Here is a 19,602-nt window from a genome sequence, read left to right on the forward strand (position 1 = left end):
GCGCGTGCGCGCTGGGCGGGGGAGGGCCGGTCCCAGGGCAGCGTGGAGAGAACGCGTGGGGAAGGCACCACTTGGGGGACTGATTGCAGGGTTGTGGGAAGTCCTGAGTGGAAGCTGGTTACGGGGTAGGAGAGGGGTCCTGAGTGGAAGGAAGCTGGTCAGAGTGGGACGGATGGACTAAATGGAAATTGGAATGGGGAGTGAGGCGGAGTTTTACGCAAGGGTACCGTATCCAGTAGGTGCAAAATAAATAACTTCATTTGTTTCGTTAAGAAGTGGGAAGGAATGCACGGAATTGGAAAGAAATGTGGCATTAGTAGAGGCTGGGGTTAGGGTCCAGTAAGCAGGGCAGGTGTTCTTTGTAAGGTAGAATGGGACTGAGCTGAGGGAATAGTACTTCCCCCTTAAAGTTACGGAATTAACAGTACTACATCGCTTCTCTGGAGTGCAAAGAGAAAGAGGAGAAAGATCCCTTTTGGAAAAGTGCTTCTATCCCAGTGCACTGCCATCTCCCCTGTATTCCAAACTAAAAACTGTTGGGTCCGTAAGTCTTATCTTTTTGTTTTTGAGCCGGAGGCTCGCTCCCTGTTGCCCAGGCTGGAGTGCAATGGCGCGTTGTCGGCCCACTGCAACCCCCGCCTCCAGGGTTCAAGCAGTTCTGCCTCAGCTTCCCGAGGAGCTGGGATTATAGGTACGCACCACTACGCCCAGCTAATTTTTGTATTTTTAGTAGAGATGGGGTTTCACCATGTTGGTCAGGCCGGTCTTGAACTCCTGACCTCAAGTGAGTCATCCGCCTCGGTCTCCCAAAGTGCTGAGATTACAGGCGTGAGCCACCGTGCCTGGCCTCTAAAATTTTTTTAAAAATTATTTTTATAATAGAGATACGATATCTTCTCCAGCCTGGTCTTGAGCTCCTGGGCTCAACTAGTCCTCCTGCCTCAGCCTCCTAACTATTTGGGACATCAGGTGCATGCCATCGTGCCTGCTGTGTGTTTAGCATGCATGAGTACTTCATTCCTTTTTGTGGCTGAATAATCCACTGTAGGGACATACCATATTTTGTTTATCCATTCATCAGTATGTGGGTATTTGGGTTGTTGCCACCTTTGGCACTTGTGAGCCACCGCACTTGGCTGACAGTGTCTTCTGAAGCAAAAAAGTTTTAAATATTGCTGATGTCCAATTTATCTATATTTTTCTTTTGTTGCTTATGCTTTTGGTGTCATATCTAAGAAACCATTGCCAAATCCAAGATCATGAAGGTTTACTCCTATGTTTTCTTCCAAGAGTTTTATAGTTTTAGCTCTTACATGTAGGTCTTTAATCCATTTTGAGTTAATTTTTGTATGGAATGTGGGACAGGAGGCTGGGCGCTGTGGCTCATGCCTGTAATCTTAACACTTTGGGAGGCTGAGGTGGGAGGATCACTTGGGGTCAGGAGTTCGAGACCCCATCTCTACTGAAAAAAAAAAATTAGTCAGGTGTGGTGGTGGGCACCTGTAACCCCAGCTACTCAGGTGGCTGAGGCAGGAGAATCACTTGAACCCGGGAGGCGGAGGTTGCAGTGAGCTGAGATGGCGCTGTTGCATCTAGCCTGGGGGACAGAGTGAGCTGTCTCAAAATCACAACATCAAAAAGAATGTGGGATAGGAGTTTAACTTTATTCTTTTTTTTTTTTGTTAGACAGAGTCTTGCTCTGTTGCCCGGGCTGGAATGATGCCTGGCTAATTATTAAAAAATTTTTTTGTAGAGACAGGGTTTTACCATGTTGGCCAGGCTGGTCTCAAACTCCTGGCCTCAAGTGATCCGCCCACCCTGGCCTCCCAAAGTGCTGGGATACAGGTGTGAGCCACCACGCCCGGCCTCAACTTTTTGGTGGACTGCCTCCTAACTGCATTGTCTCTGGTTTGGTTCGTGTCCCAACTCCTCCATCTTCCTTAAAGCCAGCTTTCAGTAAACAGACATGTTTTACCTTGAGCAACATGAATTTGATTGTCACTTTCATGCTTAAAACCCCTCTATATCTTCTTGTATTATTCAGCAGTAAATATTTTCCTCCTATATGATAGATACGGGCAATTCAAACATGAATAGAATGCTACAGTGCCGTAGTTGCCCAGTAAAGGTTCATATCTGATGATTGTAAATACAGTTACAGTATAAGGTGGTTCCCATAAAATGTGTACAGCCTTTATATATTAATATAGCTATCAATTAAGCCTAGAGAGACAAGTATTAGTTGCTCTAAAACAGCTGTAAATCAATGCCCACCACCCCTCATACAAAGTATGATATTTGATGTTGCACCTAACTTTGTACTAATGCAGGCATCAGCTCACTGATACTATAAATTCTTTAGTGGTACGTAATGTTATTACTAGTAGTGAATGTTTGAGTTACGGATTATGATCTGAGTTAGTGGTTAACATCCTGTATGAAAAGATAGGATTTGCATAACTGAAATAATTTAACTGACTTCATGAGTGAGGGTTTTTCTTTTTGTTTATAGGTTTTGGGCTGGAGGATAGTTGCAAGTATTGTTTGGTCAGTGCTATTTCTACCCATCTGCACCACAGTATTTATAATTTTCAGCAGGATTGATTTGTTTCATCCTATACAGTGGCTGTCTGGTAGGTGATACTCAACTTGGGGAGAAAGTTATAGGACCTACTTCTCAACATAAAAATTGCATTATGTTTCAAGCAGTTTATTTTCAATTACTGCCTATGTTATATTGACACATCAAAACATTCACTTTGAGATAATTTTAAGATGTCTCCTTCATAACATAAATCACCTTTTTATTATGTAATAAGATTAATAAGCTTGTCAAAGACTGTGATCATAGGAACGAAAAGATCATTAGAAGACCCCATAAATGAAAACTTAGTTTCATTTGTTTTTCCTTTGGGCAGCTTTATTGAGATTGTTTGTCTCTTTAAAATACAGAACGGTTCCTCTCATCGATTCGAAATTGTGGGTAGAAAATATGACATGTACCTCTTTTAAAAATACGTCTAAAATTAAGAGCACTTGATTTCTTTTTTTGAAACAGAGTCTCGCTCTGTCACCCAGGCTGAGTGCAGTGGCTCAGTCTTGGCTCACTGCAACCTCTGCTTCCCATCTTCAAGCAATTCTTGTGCCTCAGCCTGTTGAGTGGCTGGGATTACAGGCACGCGCCACCACGCCCGGCTGATTTTTGTATTTTTAGTAGATACGGGGTTTCGCCACGTTGCCCAGGCTGGTCTTGAGCTCCTGACTTCAAGCAATCCACCTGCCTCAGCCTCCCGAAGTGCTGGGATTACAGGTGTGAGCCACCACACCTGGCCTAAAATGTTCCTTAAATTCCTTAGAGACTAAATAAAATTACTAAATGTATTAAAATTAACTTGTTTTCTGTTAATAACTACCCATTATTGCCTGTTTACCATGTGCCAGCTCCTTACATATATTACTTCTTATCCTTCCTGTAACTGTGTAGTTAAGAGGTACTTTCTACTTTATAAATGGGATAACTGAGATTCAGGTTAAATAATCCATGCAGAGACACCCAGCTAGTGAGTAACTGATTTAGGATTGAAAATTGGTCTTTCTTTTGCCTTGTAAAGTGGGAAGTTGAGTTTTTAATTTCGTTTTTCACAAGAAAATGCCAGTTTTCGAGGAGTTGGACTGTTTACCCATGACCTTTGGAGATACTGGTGTTAAGTTTCTTGTTGACGTACGTCCATCACTTTTTCGATAGGTCCCACTGGTCAGGTGAAATTAAGCCATAAGCCAGCACAGGCATAGCAAATATTTCTATAGCCACCTTACCTGTGTCTGCTTCACTCACTGATCATGGCTCTCTGGTGGCAACCTCACAGTACTCAATCTTGTATTTGAGAGCCATTACCAATTGTTCACAATTGGCACTGGGGACAAAAACTTTTTGCCATTTCATGGCCAGAGGTTTTTTAATCCTCATCACACTTTCTCTGCAGGTTGGATTTGATTTATGCCATTTTCCTCATCAGAAGCTTGGATTTAATTGTAGATGCTTAGTAAATATTCCTCATTAATTTAGGTCAATGCGCCGAGTGTGGTGGCTCACCCCTGTAATCCCAGCACTTTGGGAGGCTGAGGCGGGCGGATTGCCTGAGCTCAGGAGTTTACGACCAGCCTGGGTGTGGTGGCATGCACCTGTAGTCCCAGCTACTCGGGAGGCTGAGGCAGGAGAATTGCTTAAAGGGGGAGTGGGGGGTGGAGGCTGCAGTGAGCTGAGATCACGCCACTTCACTCCAGCCTGGGTGACAGAGTGAGACTCCATCTCAAAAAAAAAAAATTTAGGTCAATGAATTGTACTTTTAAAAATAAGTGGTTAATTTTTAAGTCTTAGCAAACATGTTCTTATTTTTATTTCATTTGTTCATATTTTTAGGCATTATATATATATTTTAAACTTTGAGATGGAATATCGATTGTTGAACTACTCTAAAATGTGAATGTATTAGTATTTCATGGGGGCATCCTGATTTTTTTGTTTTTGAGTTCCGCTCGTTTAGATGATGTAATGTATGGCTTATTCTATTTCCAAAAATGTTACTTTAGCTATATGAGGTAATTGCATTTATGAAGAAGAGATCTGAAAAGTATTCTTTATATTTTAAGAAAAAACTTTGTTGGTATATTACTAAAGATGATACTTCTCTTTCACATGATTAAATATTTGCATATGCGTGGCTGGGTGTGATGGCTCATACCTGTAATCCCAGCATTTTGGGAGGCCGAGGTGGGTGAATTACTTGAGGTCAGGAGTTTGAGACCAGCCTTGACAACATAGTGAGAACCCAAAAAATAGCCATGGCGGGCATCTGTAATCCCAGCTACTGGAAGGCTGAGGCAGGAGAATTACTTGAACCCAGGAGGCGGAGGTTGCAGTGAGCCAAGATCGAGCCACTACACTCCAGCCTGGGCAACAGAGCAATACTCTGTCTTGAAAGAAAGAAAGACAGAGAAAAGAAAGAAAGAAAGTTTTGCCATGTTCTAGTGTTTTGTCTGATGTTAACTGGGTCATTTAAGAAATTCTAGTATAATTTTAAAGTACCTGGGGCCAGGTACGAATAACTCACACTGTAACTCCTTTTTTTTTCCCCCCTTTGTTTTTGAAACAAGGTCTTTCTCTGTTGCCTAGGCTGGAGTGCAGTGGCATGATCACTGCTCACTGCAGCCTCAAACTCCCAGGCTCAAGTGATCTTCCCACTTCAGCCTCCCGAGTAGCTAGAGACTGCAGGTGTGCACCACCACACCTGGCTATCTTTGTATTTTTGTAGAGATAGGGTTTTGTCATGTGCCCAGGATAGTCTTGAGCTCCCTGGCTTAGTGATCCCCCCATGCCCAGCCCACACTGTAGTTCTTGAGTTGATATCTCATTGAACCTGTCAGTGGTGTACAATTAAATTCTTGAAGAAAAGATAACCTTTAAAATTAATGACAATTGTGGTTCAAGCTCTTTTTATATTGCAGTGTCCTGAACGTGACTACATGACTGAATAACCTTTACTAATTCATCTCTCTTGTGTTTTAGATTCTTTCAGTGACCTGTATAGTTCCTATGTAATCTTTTACTTCCTGCTGCTGTCAGTGGTAATAATAATAATAAGTATTTTCAATGTGGAGTTCTATGCAGGTGAGTTTTCAAATGTTAACCTTCTTAGAAATATGCAAATTTATTTAACTAAGGCAAGACTTAGTACATTTTATATGTGAATGTGATGTGTTTCGTGTCAAAAATTTAAAAATGTGTACAGAATCATATGCTTCGAATGTTGTACCTTAAAATTTATTTGGGTGCTAGTTTCTGTTTTAAAAATATATTTAGACTTTTTAGGACAAATATTATATGATTCTACTTATACGAGGTATCTGGAGTACTCAAATTCATAGAGAAAGAAAGTAGAATGCTGGTTACCAGGCGCTGGGGGAGGGGGAGTGGAGAATTGCTGTTTAATGGGTAGAGTTGTGGAAGATGGAAAAGTTTGGGAGCTGGATGGTGGTAATGGTTGTACAACAATATGAGTGTACTTATGCCACAGAACTGTGTACCTAAAAATGGTTCGAATAGTGAATTTTATTATTTTACCACAATAAAAAAATTTAGACCTTTTAATAGTTCATAACTAGTATTAAAGCTGTGATTTAGCAGATACATTATGAAAAGAATTCCTTTATAGGGAAGACCAGGTGATTTCTAAGTTTTTTTTTCAAATATAATAATCTATAATACTGTGATTAAAAAAAAACTTATGTTTTGCCTTGGAGAATCACCTGCTGGATTCCAGAGCTTTTAATTTTTCTGTTTCTCTTCATATTCTTTCTGCCTTTTCAGATTCCTTGAGACTGCCTTTAAGATACAAGTTGTGGCAGATTCACATAAGGAAAAAAAGATACAATAAGAAGCTTTTCCTGACACTTATTTTTTTACTATAACATCATTTTCCTTTTTTTTTTTTTGAGACAGAGTCTCGCTCTGTCGCCAGGCTAGAGTGCAGTGGTGCGATCTCAGCTTACTGCAATCTCTGCCTCCTGGGTTCAAGTGATTCTCCTGCCTCAGCCTCCCAAGCAGCTGGGATTACAGGCATGTGCCACCACGCCTGGCTAATTTTTGTATTTTTAGAAGAGAGGGGGTTTCACCATGTTGGCCAGGATGGTCTTGATCTCTTGACCTTGTGATCTGCCCTCGGCCTCTCAAGTGCTGGGATCACAGGCGTGAGCCACTGCACCCAGCCCATTTTCCTTTTTTTTAAACTTAAAAAAAATTTTTTAAATGTACATGTTCCATATGTGCTAACATGTCTAAAACTTAAATTAGTTTATCATAATGTCATGTTTTAGATTTTACATTTCATTGATTATATGAATATTCTGTTTATTTATTTATTTTATTATTATTATTATTTTTGAGACGGAGTCTTGCTCTGTCGCCCAGGCTGGAGTGCAGTGGCGCGATTTCGGCTCACTGCAAGCTCCGCCTCCCAGGTTCACGCCATTCTCCCGCCTCAGCCTACCAAGTAGCTGGGACTACAGGCATCCGCCACCATGCCTGGCTAATTTTGTTTTTGTATTTTTAGTAGAGACGGGGTTTCACCATGTTAGCCAGGATGGTCTCAATCTCCTCACCTCGTGATCGGCCTGCCTTGGCCTTCCAAAGTGCTGGGATTACAGGCATGAGCCACCATGCTTGGCCTATTTATTTTTTTTTTGAGAGAAACAGATGCAGTGGGATCATAGAATACTCAGACCGGGAGGAATTTTTTTTTTTTTGAGACGGAGTTTCACTCTTGTTGCCCAGGCTGGAGTGCAATGGCGTGATCTCGGCTCACTGCAACCTCTGCCTCCCAGTTTCAAGCGATTCTCCTACCTCAGCCTCCTGAGTAGCTGGGATTACAGGCAGGCACCACCACACCTGGCTAATTTTTTCTATTTTTAGTAGAGACGGGATTTCTCCATGTTGGTCAGGCAGGTCTCAAACTCCTGACCTCAGGTGATCGGCCTGCCTCGGCCTTCCAAAGTGTTGGGATTACAAGCGTGAGCCACCGCGCCCAGCCTACATCATTTTCCTTTTTAGTTCTTCAATACTTCCTTGTAAAATCTGGCGTAAAATTTCAAATTCTGACTTTGGATGTTACAATACGTATCCTTTTCCCTTGCTTGCTTTCTGTTTTTGGTCTCCAAGATGGAGTCCAGCTTTGTCGCCCAGGCTAGAGTGCAGTGGCACGATCTCGGCTCACTAGGCAACCTCCACCTCCCAGGTGCAAGCAATTCTTCTGCCTCAGCCGCCTGAGTAGCTGGGATTACAGGCGTATGCCACCATGCCTGGCTAATTTTTGTATTTTTAGTAGAGACGGGGTTTCACCACGTTGGTCAGGCTGGTCTCGAACTCCTGACCTCAAGTGATCCGCTTGCCTTGACCTCCCAAAGTGCTGTGATTACAGGTGTGAGCCACTGGGCCCAGCCTCGCTTTCTTTCTTTCTTTTTTTTTTGAGATGGAGTCTCGCTCTGTTGCCCAGGCTGGAGTGCAGTGGTATGGTCTTGGCTCGCTGCCGCCTCTGCCTCCCGGGTTCAAGTGATTCTCCTGCCTTAACCTCCTGAGTAGCTGGGATTACAGTTGCCTGCCACCTCGCCCGGCTATTTTTTGTATTTTTAGTAGAGATGGGGTTTCACCATATTGGCCAGGCTGGTCTCAAACTCCTGAACTCACGATCTGCCCACCTTGGCCTCCCAAAGTGCTGGGATTACAGGCATGAGCTACTGCACCCAGCCTGCTTTCTTAATTCCTCACTATTGACTAGTAAGCTTTTTCCATGCAAGCCCTATTCGAAACTCCTTGGCTTACAGCCACACTTAAACAGAGTGTTCTTTCATACTCTCCCATATGCTTGGGTCATCTTCTGTATGTAATATGTCAGTTGAGGGGTCCCCAGCCAGTCCTTCTTAAAGCCTGACTATTCACTTTGGCTCATTCCTTCAGTAACCATCCCTTATGCATTTACTATATGCCATGCATTGTGTGGGGAGAAAAGAGAAATGATAGGTCCCATCTTTCTCCAGAGATCGTGATTAATGGAGAGACAGTAAACATGAAGCATATTTGATTACAGTACATTGGATGGTAAGAGCTTGTATAGGAGCACCACTTGCCCCAGCATGGGGGAACTTGAGGAGATGATCCTTAAACCAAGCCTTGCAGGATGAGTTGAATTAAGTAGACGAAGAAGGAAAATGATGTTCTAGAGAGAAGGTATAGCATATAAAAAGGCTTAGTGACATGAGAGGGTTTGGTATATTTAGAGTGTTATAAGTTAGTTGCACAGTCAGTAGGACCTTGTGGGCATTTCTGGTTGGGAGGGAGAGGTGATAGGAGCCTCTTCCTCAAAGTATAAAGCACCTGAAACTTGTCCCTTCATACTTAATTTTCTACCTCCTGCCATCTCTTTACTTTGAGTATAGTAAGAGCAAAATACCTACGTAGATAGATCAGGGAACCCTAGGCTAGCTGTTTCCAAAGGTAAACATCCCTCATGTCCTACCCATACTTGCCTCCCTAGCTCATTTGCAGAAAATGTTTTTGGATTGTCTGAAGGGTATTAAAAATCCTTATATAAGCATTTATCTTAGCATTTATGTTGTCAGTATTTACCTACTTTATGGTTTATTTTTCGTAAGTGGATTATATATTGACAGTTTCAAATGCTGATGGCAGGAGTTCTTTTTAAAAAGTAGGCCAGGCATGGTGGCTCATGCCTGTAATCCCAACACTTTGGGAGGCCAAGGTGGGTGGATCACCTGAGGTCAGGAGTTTGAGACCAGCCTGACCAACATGGTGAAACCCCATCTCTACTAAAAATACAAAAACTAGCCAGGCATGGTGGCAGGCACCCGTAATCCCAGCTACTTGGGAGGCTGAGGCAGGAGAATCGCTTGAATCCAGGAGGCAGAGGTTGCAGTGAGCCAAGATTGCGCCACTGCACTCCAGCCTGGGCAACAAGAGCGAAACTCCGTCTCAAAAATAAATAAAATAAAATAAAATAAATAAATAAATAAATAAAAAGTCAGTATTCAGGAGCTGAACCCAGTCACTCTCCCACACTGCAAGACCATTACAGTAGTCCATATATGAAAAAAAAAATCATTATTCTTTTATGGTGCTTAGGAGAATACTAGGATAGGCACTATTGGAACTATTAGGAAATTTTAATGAAAAATGTTGATCATGCTGTCCTTAGGTTTCATCTCTAGATTCTTTGGATTTTTTTTGTGTCTGTTTATTCATGCTTTCCTCAAATTTTTTTAACTTAGAATTTTTAACTTTAAATTTTTCTGTATTGTATTTGCGTTGACTGTGGATTTCTCTCTGCCTTTGGAGCATTTGTGCAAGGATGAGAGGGGATAGTTTAGATCCTCTAACTGCATGTGCTGTAGGTTATAAAGCCACAGTAATGTGTTTCCTTTGCAGTTGTGCCTTCTATTCCTTGCTCCAGACTAGCTCTGATAGGGAAGATCATTCATCCTCAGCAACTCATGCACTCATTTATTCATGCTGCAATGGGAATGGTGATGGCCTGGTGTGCTGCAGTGATAACCCAGGGCCAGTACAGTTTTCTTGTGGTTCCCTGCACTGGTACTAACAGGTAATATTAAATATATATTTCCTTAGGAATCTCATTTACTTACTAAGCCAAAGGTGACCTATATAGGTTAATCCTATGAGTATTCTTTGCTTTCCAGACTTCTGCAAAAGGTGCTTTTTGCATATATCAAGTGTTTTTAATATTTTGTGTTTATTGATTTCAGCAATTAAAAAAATTTATTATGTGCAAGGTGCTATGCGATTTATGAGAGTGACTCAAACATAGACTATAAGCTCTTTGAGAGTTGAGAACAATAGAGAAAGACATGGATGCAGAGGGATGTAATAGGATGAAGAAAGTGAGATGTGCAGACAAAACCTGTGGAGGTTCAGAAAACAAGAGGGATCCACACATGTTCTTGGAAGAGGTAGCATTTGGTTGGAGTTTGAAGGAAGGGTAGTATGGAAAGAATGAAGAAAAATTTTTAAAAATTATAACTGCCTTTTATAGAGTGCTCTTATAATTTTGAAACTTGTATAGTTCTTGAACACATGGCATTGATACTAATTGCAAATTGATATTCTGACTTTAAAAATTAAAAAAGATTACTGGAAGCCGGGAGTGGTGGCATGCGCCTGTAGTCCCACTGCTTGGCAGGCTGAGGCTGGAGGATCCCTTGAGCTCAGGAATTAGAGGCTGCAGTGCCCTATGATTATGCCTGTGAATAGCTCCTGCACTCCAGCCTGGGCAGCATAGTGAGACCTTGTTTTTTGTTGTTTTTTTTTTAAACAAAGATGATTGGAGTGATCTTAAGTTCTCTATTTTCCACTGACTTTAAAACAGTGTTACATTATTACTACTGAATACTTGATTTTCTTTTTGCCTCTAGCTACTATTATATAAGGCAGGTTGTTTTTTCCTCCTTAATATCATAGGCTTTCTTTGGTAAAAACTGTCTTGTTGATAAACATTAAATGATAAAAGACTGTGAGTACAGGACTACTATGAAAAAGGAAATCCCAAATGCTCACCATGGATGAGTCTTGAATTCCTTTTTGCACTTCTCCTCCTAATGGAGGTGGCAGTGAAGTTCCAGGGAGCAGAAGGCAGCAGTAAGCTACAAGTCGTTGAAGACATTATAATGCCTATTACAAATACATTTCCTGATGATTTCACAGTCAGAATCTTTAACAAAACTAATCTTCATCATTTTGTAACTCGGAGTTCAGATAACAGTTAACCTTGAGTCTTACCTCTCATGGAGTTAGATGGTGGGGCAGGCCTACAACCAGTGTGCCTCTATTAAAAATTGAGTTCTACTGAATTATGATGTTGGCTCTGTATACCCCCAGATATCTCATAGATCATAGAGATTCTCAAGAAACTCTCAAAGGAGTTTGAGAGCTTGTTGTTTACCAAATAGATCTTATGCTTATAATTAAAGCTATTGTAAAATGATAGGGTAGTGGCTTAAAGCAGTGTCCAGCAGGGGGATCCTCTTAGATTTGGGAAGCATCAGGAGTTCCTCTTCAGCAGGAGTCCTTCAGGCAGTTCAAACAGATGATAAGTCCCATAGCCACCTGGGAGCTGCAGTCTTGTCTGTGGATACAACTCAGGTACAAGAAGGAAAAAAAATCAGTATCAGACATGTATGGGACTCTATCTGCTTTAAAGGCCTTGTGCCCCACAAAATCCAGTAGTATCTCTTGTAGCAATTTTATGGGCACAGGATCCCCATGAGGGAATACTCAGTTTTAAAGAGAGAACACAAACCCAATGTTATGGCATCTCTATCAGGTATATATAACTTATTTACAGTTGCTGTCAGCCCAGACACTTGTAAGCAATACTGCTTATTATTATAGTAGATATACTTAATCATATCAGATTTCCAGGGGAACAGAGGTAGAATTAATTAAAGATCAGAGTCTCATGATTCAGGAAAAAAGGTTTTGTTAATCTTGTTCACACTTACTGAAAACGAGCCATCTTGTTAGAATTTGGGACATTTCTTAAGTCATTAAAGTAATTAAGCTTTGCCTTCAGTAAACATTGAGCCTAAAACAGTGATACATGTCCCTGACTGTTGAATTAATAACTTAATTTTTTCCCTTCAGCTTTGGTAGCCCTGCTGCGCAAACCTGCTTAAATGAATATCATCTTTTTTTCCTACTGGCTGGAGCATTTATGGGCTATAGCTATAGCCTCCTGTATTTTGTTAACAACATGAACTATCTTCCATTTCCCATCATACAGGTAAGATCATTTGAGCATTACTTGATGTCAAAATTTGGCTGAGGTAAAATTGCCTTGCTGCATATGTATATAACTGGATTTATCTGATTCATTCAAGATTTGATAACCAACACTTAGAACTGAAATCCTCAAAATGCCATTTAGCGAGAAGAGATTTGTCTTCATGAGACTTCAGCATATTTTTGAGAGTTGTAGCTACCTTTTCCTGTTGCCAATCTCAGAATACCTCTTTGCTACACTGTTTCCCTCCCTGCTAGGTAGTGGCACTTGCTGTGACCCAGCAGGGTTTGGGGAAGATGATGATGACATTCATGCAAAGTACTCTGTGTAGCTTCTTTTTTTTTGGAGACAGAGTCTCGCTTCTTTGCCCAGGCTGGAGTGCAATGGCGCAATCTCGGCTCACTGCAACCTCCGCCTCCTGGGTTCAAGCAATTCTCCTGCCTCAGCCTCCACATGCCATCACGCCCAGTTAATTTTTGTATTTTTAGTAGAGACGGGGTTTCACCATATTGGCCAGGGTGGTCTTGAACTCCTGACCTCAAGTAATCCACCCACCTCGGCCTCCCAAAGTGCTGGGATTACAGGCATGAGCCACCACGCCCAGCCGCTGCTTTTTTTTTCTTTTTTGAGACAGAGTCTCACTCTGTCACCCAGGCTGGAGTGCAGTGGCGTGGTCACGGTTCACTGCAGCGTCACCTGCTGGCTCAAGCCATCCTCCCACCTCAGTCTGCCCAAGTATCTGGGTCTACAGGTGTGCACCACTGTGCCTGGCTAATTTTTGTATTTTTTGTAGAGATGGGGTTTCTCCATGTTGCCCAGGCTGGTCTCGAGCTCCTGGGCTCAAGCTATCTGCCTGTGTTGATCTCCCAAAGTGCTGGGATTACAGGTGTGAGCCATCGTGGCTGGCCTGCTAGCTTCTTTTTGAACTTAGAACCTTGTGAGTTTGGGGATGTGCAAGTAATTTTAGAATATATCACTTACTGTCTCCTATCATTTTCAGAACAAGGCAAAGTTTGTATAAATAAAACAGTTTCAGCTGGTTTGAGTGGTAGAGTATAAACTACCTTTCAGTTAGGTCTTAAAAATGTAATCTGGTAGGAGTCATTCCTGGAACTGAGAAGCACTCCTGTGGCAGGAGAGGGAAAGGTGGCTGAGATGTCTCACAGATGCATCAGGGCTCTTCCCAGCCTGTTTCTGCTGCTCCTCATTCGCACAATTCTATTACTTGCTTCATTCATGCCCTGGCAGGCTGAAGACTGGGCATTGGAGCAAAAATGTTAGAACTAGCCTCCCTCCCACTAGGGCTCAGTCTGGTGGGGAGGGAGGGATATGTAAACAAATGGTATATTATTATAAGAGTATAATATATAAGAATGTGTTGGATTAACTAAAGTTTTTGGCTGGGCACATTGGCTTGTGCCTGTAATCCAAGCACTTTGGGAGGCTGAGGTGGGAGGATTTCTTAAGCCCAGGACTTTGAGACCAGTCTGGGCAACATGGCTAGACCGTGTCTCTCTTCTCTCTCTTTTTAAATTTCTTTTTCTTTTTTCTTTCTTTTTTTTTTTCGAGAAAGGGTCTTGCTCTGTCACTCAGGCTGGAGCGCAGTGGCACGATCACCGCTCACTGCAGCTTTGACCTCCCGGCTCGAACAGTCCTCCTACCTCAGTCCTCCTGAGTAGCTGGGGCTACTGGCATGCACCACCAAGCTTGGCTACTTTTTGTATTTTTTGTAGAGTGGGGTCTAGCTACATTGCCCAAGCTGTTCTGGAACTCCTGGACTCAAACGATATACCCACCTCGGAATACAGGCATGAGCCACTATGCCTGGCTGAGACCCTATCTCTTTAAAAAAAGAAGAGAAAGAAAGAAAAAAGAAAGTTTTCACATGCCTGTTGCATCCATGAGAACAAGCTAATAATGAAAATACACACACAGCAGGGAGATGGTGCCCACTGAAAAGGATCTGGCCCTTACCTCCCTGCAATCTGAGTGTATGAAAAAAAAGTCCTATCTAGAAATTCTTCATATCTTGTGAAGATGAATTAAAAGCAGGATGTCAACTTGGCTACCTCAAAATTTCACAAGGAGAAAAACTCCAAAATCTTATACAGAAATGTCCATAATAAATCATCTTTGATTCTAACAAAATTAAGAATATTAAAAATAAAAGAAAGTGTTAGGGAAAAATGAGATGCCCCACAATACCTTGCTGGACCTCCCTGGTCCCCAGTTGAAAATGACCATGTATTTAACACCACAGATGTGCAGTAGAGTGCACATAGAAGTCTGATAGTTGACAATGCTGATAAATTATTGTTTCTACCATGTACTGTCAAAATTTGTAAAATTTTAGTACAACAGGAAAAGGTAGCTACAACTCTCAAAAATATGCTGAAGATTTAGATTCTTCTAGACCGTTTAGTGTACATTTACATGTATGTACCTATAACATTATATATTTTGTGAAGTGGGGTTTATATAAGTGGTTTTATCTTATATATATTATTCGGTAACTACTTTTTTCATGTAATTATGAAAATTTAAGGCTTTTTTTTGAGATGGAGTTTTGCTCTTGTCGCCCAGGCCGGAGTGCAGTGGCACAGTCTCGGCTCACTGCAACCTCCGCCTCCCAGGTTCAAGTAATTCTTCTGCCTCAGCCTCATGAGTAGCTGGGACTATAGGCGTGCGCTACCACGCCCAACTAATTTTTGTAGAAAAATTAAGGCTTTTTAAAGATCTACTAATTTTAACCAATTTGCCATTAGTCCATTAGTTTTTTCTTTAAACTTGCCTACACTACTAAAACCAGTTCTATTGCCTTTATCAAATTCTTTGTTCTGTGAGTTACCAGGAGTGTAAAAAATACAAATAATAAAAAAGATGAAAACAAAATCACCCAACCAAAAAAGAACAGGAACAAAAATAATTCTTAATGATGGACCCATAGGGAAAAGCAGACCGTTAGTATGAAGTAGGGCACAAAGAAATGGACATCAAGACAAACTGTGCCAACAAGACTGTTGAAAGTATTACATTTATAGAGCATTTAGCATAGTGCCTGGCACACAGTAAATATTTAGTGAAGGGTAGTTCATAGCTACATCACAGAAGAAATCCAACAGAGAATTGAAAAACACTTCAGCATGGGAGCAAGAGGTGGGGGAAATGGTGTTTTCTGCCTGTCTGCTGAAATGTCGACCTGCTTCCCTAGCCTCTCTGAACCTTTGTGAAGAATGGTTGAGGTGAAAGCTGTAGTAGGAATAGCATAGGAACTATGGCGTTTTTATTGGGGCAGGTGTGTGGTGGTGGTAGCACCCAGTGGCTACACAGAATAGTGCAATTCCACATCTTGTACTTTGAAAATATTTGAACAGACCAATATAATTGAAGCAATATGATTAGTGACCAAGTATTTATATGGGCTACTTTTTGTTTGTTTGTTTTCTTTTTGAGACAGTCTCGCTCTGTCACCTAGGCTGGAGCGCAGTGGCGCAGTCTCGGCTCACTGCAACTTGAACTCTCAGGTTCAAGCAGTCCTCCCAGCTCAGCCTTCCAAAGAGCTGGGATTGCAGGCGCCTGCCACCGTGCCTTATCTTACATATATTATTTTTGTATTTTTAGTAGAGACGGGGCTTTGCCATGATGGCCAGGCTGGTCTCGAACTCCCGACCTCAAGTGATCTGCCCACCTTGTCCTCCCAAAGTTTTGGGATTACAGGCATGAGCCACTGCACCTGGCCTGGGCTGCTTTTTGTAAGATACTGTAGGCATCTCCATTCATAATATGAAGATATAGTTTCTCAATACTATAATTATTTGCTGTTCTTCAGCTTCTGAAATTCCTTAAGGAAGAATCAGTTGTAATATAAGCATAAAAGAAGACCAGGGCTGGGTGCAGTGGCTCATGCCTGTAATCCTAGCACTTTGGGAGGTCAAGGTGGGCAGATTGCCTGAGCTCAGGAGTTTGAGAGCAGCCTGGGCAATATGGCAAAACCCCATCTCTACTGAAAATATAAAAATTAGCCAGGCGTGGCGTGCCTATAGTCCTAGCTACTCAGGAGGCTGAGGCACAAGAATTGCTTGAACCTGGGAGGTAGAGGTAGCAGTGAGCTGAGATGGCACCACTTCACTTGAGTCTGGGAGGCAGAGCAAGACTCTTAGCTCCAAAAAAAAAAAAAAAAAAAAAAAGAGAGAGAAGTACATCTTTTATTTTTTTCTTTTTCCTTAGATTCCTTCTAATCATTTATCTTGTTTTCCATTGGTATTTTAGGGGCAGAGACTGAGAAGGAGAGAGAGGTAGACAACCTTTGTTTCAGAAAACGTGTAGTTTTTTCAAGAAAAGACTTTTTTTTTTTAATACTTTAAGTTTTAGGGTACATGTGCACAACGTGCAGGTTTGTTACATATGTATACATGTGCCATGTTGGTGTGCTGTACCCATTAACTCGTCATTTAACATTAGGTATATCTCCTAATGCTATCCCTCCCCACTCCCCGATTTTTTTTTCTTATTTGATTCCTTTTTCTTAGATCAAGCTTGTCCAACCTGTGGCCCAACACAAATTCATAAACTTTCTTTAAACATTATGAGATTTTTTTTTGCGATTTTGTTTTCTTTCTTTTTGTTTTTTTTTGAGACAGAGTCTCACTCTGTTGCCCAGGCTGGAGTGCAGTGGTGCAGTCTTGGCTTACTGCAACGTCTGCCTCCTGGGTTCAAGTGATTCTCCTGCGTCAGCCTCCCGAGTAGCTGGGATTACAGGCATGTGCCACCACACCTGGCTAATTTTTGTATTTGTAGTAGAGACGGGGTTTCACCACATTGGTCAGGCTGGTTATGAACCCCTGACCTCAAGTGACACACCTGCCTCAGGCCTCCCAAAGTGCTAGGATTACAGGTGTGAGCCACCGCACCCAGCCCTTTTTCTTTTCTTTTCTTTTTTTTAAGCTCATCAGCTATCATTAGTGTATTTTATGTGTCACCCAAGACAATTCTTCTTTCAGTGTGGCCCAGGGAAGCCAAAAGATAAGGCACCCCTGTCTTAGATCATTAGAATTTTCAGGTTCCCACTAAGGAACTATTTAGCTGGTTCAGCTTTCTTGTCTTTCACATAATTAGAGAGGAGGCATGACTTACTGAGTACAGAAAGAGGGAGCACTAGAACTCACAATTCTTGATTCCTAGGCTAGTGTCTTCTTCACTGCCTCCCATTTTTTTGCAAACAGCATTTTAAAAAATTTAGTGCAAAGGCAGTATGCATCATCTTTAAGATTGGAGGCTCTGAAGCCAGCCTACCTGAATTGATAGCTCAGATTTTCCTTTTGCTGGTTGATAACATTGGTTGTTATTTAATCTCTCTGTGCCTTGTTTTCTTCATCTCTAAGATGAGGGTAGTAGTAAAAACTCCCTTATAGAGTTCTTATGAGGTTTAAATGAATTCAAATATGTAAAGTGCTTAGGACAGACAGTACCTGGTACATGGTAAGCAACATAAAAATGTTAGCTGCTGTTGTTACTGTGTTTCTTGTACTTTCTTCATCTCCATAGTGCTTAGTACCAAGTATGGATTGATATGGTTAATTTTCTTATTTCTGATTTTGTATCAGTGAGATGTTGAATAATATAAATATTAATTTTTTTAACATCTGAAATAGTTGATGTTTTTGCTTCCGCAGTACTCTTTGTCTTCTTATACAATAATTATGTTTTCTATGTAGACTGTTACAGTTAAGTGCTTGCTTTAAGATGATGTTGAGTGTATCATTTGATTTGGATGTGTCATTTGATTCTTTTTTTTTTCCCCACAGCAATACAAGTTCTTGCGTTTTAGGAGATCTCTGCTCTTATTAGTTAAACACAGTTGTGTGGAATCACTGTTCCTGGTTAGAAATTTCTGCATTTTATATTATTTTCTTGGTAAGAATTTCTGCTTTTTGATACAGTGATATATTATCTCATAGCCCAGAAAATGTCAGTTACAAAGTCATTCTTGTGTTTTTGTGTTTTCTACAGTTATAGGTATGTGATTAGCTCAACTGATTCATTGTTTAAATTGTCAAAGAGAATGTATTTAGGAAAATATTGTTGAAGAAAATGTGACATATGCCTATAACGAAATCTTATTTAGCCTTCAAAAAAGGAAATCTTGTTATGTACTACAGCTTGAATAAACCTTGAGGACATTATGCTAAGTGAAATAAGCCAGTCACAAAAAGACAAATACTGTATGATTCCACTTATATGAGGTATCTAAAATAGTCAAACTCTTAAAAAACAGAATGGTGGTTGTCAGGCTGGAGAGTTGGGAAGGGGTGGAGTTGTTCAGTGGGTATAGAGTTTCAGTTTTACAAAATGAAAAGTTCTAGAAATCTGTTGCACAAAAATGTGCATATAGTTAACACTACTGTATTGAACACTTAAAGATGGCTAAGATGGTAAATTTTTTTTTTTTTTTTGATGCTCTGTCACCCAGGCTGGAGTGTAATGGCGCGATCTTGGCTCACTGCAACCTCTGCCTCTTGGGTTCAAGTGATTCTCCTGCCTCAGCTTCCCAAGTAGCTGGGACCACTACCAGGCGTGCACCACCATACCCGGCTATTTTTTGTATTTTTAGTAGAGATGGGGTTTCACCATGTTGGCCAGGCTGGTCTTGGACTCTTGACCTCAGGTGATCTGCCCACCTCTGCCTCCCAAAGTGCTAGGATTACAGGCATGAGCCACCACGCCCGGCCTAAGATGGTAAATTTTATGTATAGGTTTTTTACCACAATTAAAAACAAATGCATTCTTTTTTTAAGAAAGAAAAAATACTGTGCATCATTTGGTCATCACTCTATCTAGAAATGACATACTCCTTTTTATAATTTGTAACTTGATACTAATACAATGTAAATATTTTGTTGGTAGGGGAAACTTGTGGAATTTATTAACATGAATATTAAGCACAAAAATGCAGTTTATTATTTAGTATCACAAATAGTGCAAGGTGAAAACATTAATCTTGTTAGCAACATGTAATAATTTAAACAAAATCCTACCTTCAGAAATACTATTTTCAGAGTATAACTTTTTCTGATACTATATTTTCTATGGATATATATTTTATAAAATTCTTCTCACTGTGTATAGGCCATCCTGTTTATTTCTTTCACTTGTAGTTTATATAGTCCATTTCTACATAGCTCTTATGATTGTCATTCTTCTGTAAATACTTCACTGTCATGTTTATCTTTTATATTTC

At 40.9% G+C, this 19,602-nt stretch overlaps 1 protein-coding gene across 5 annotated transcripts in view; it reads left to right on the top strand.

Annotated features, from left to right (window-relative positions):
• Positions 1–19,602, top strand: part of NDC1 (NDC1 transmembrane nucleoporin) — a 72,917-nt gene that overhangs the window by 1,431 nt on the left and 51,884 nt on the right. Inside the window, exons 1-6 of one of the 5 annotated variants that reach the window (XM_008967882.6) lie at positions 26–235; positions 2,513–2,633; positions 5,567–5,668; positions 9,995–10,169; positions 12,227–12,365; positions 18,170–18,278. In XM_008967882.6, the coding sequence (XP_008966130.1) occupies positions 182–235; positions 2,513–2,633; positions 5,567–5,668; positions 9,995–10,169; positions 12,227–12,365; positions 18,170–18,278 (700 nt within the window). In that variant the 5' untranslated portion in view covers positions 26–181. Of the gene's footprint in view, positions 1–25; positions 236–2,512; positions 2,634–5,566; positions 5,669–9,994; positions 10,170–12,226; positions 12,366–18,169; positions 18,279–19,602 lie in introns of those variants that run through there. The other 4 variants (XM_063607408.1, XM_003815008.6, XM_055092489.2 and 1 more) reach the window with 4 other exon arrangements.

Source organism: Pan paniscus, chromosome 1 (genome assembly GCF_029289425.2).
Source record: "Pan paniscus chromosome 1, NHGRI_mPanPan1-v2.0_pri, whole genome shotgun sequence".
In the NCBI taxonomy this organism is placed as follows: domain Eukaryota; kingdom Metazoa; phylum Chordata; class Mammalia; order Primates; family Hominidae; genus Pan; species Pan paniscus.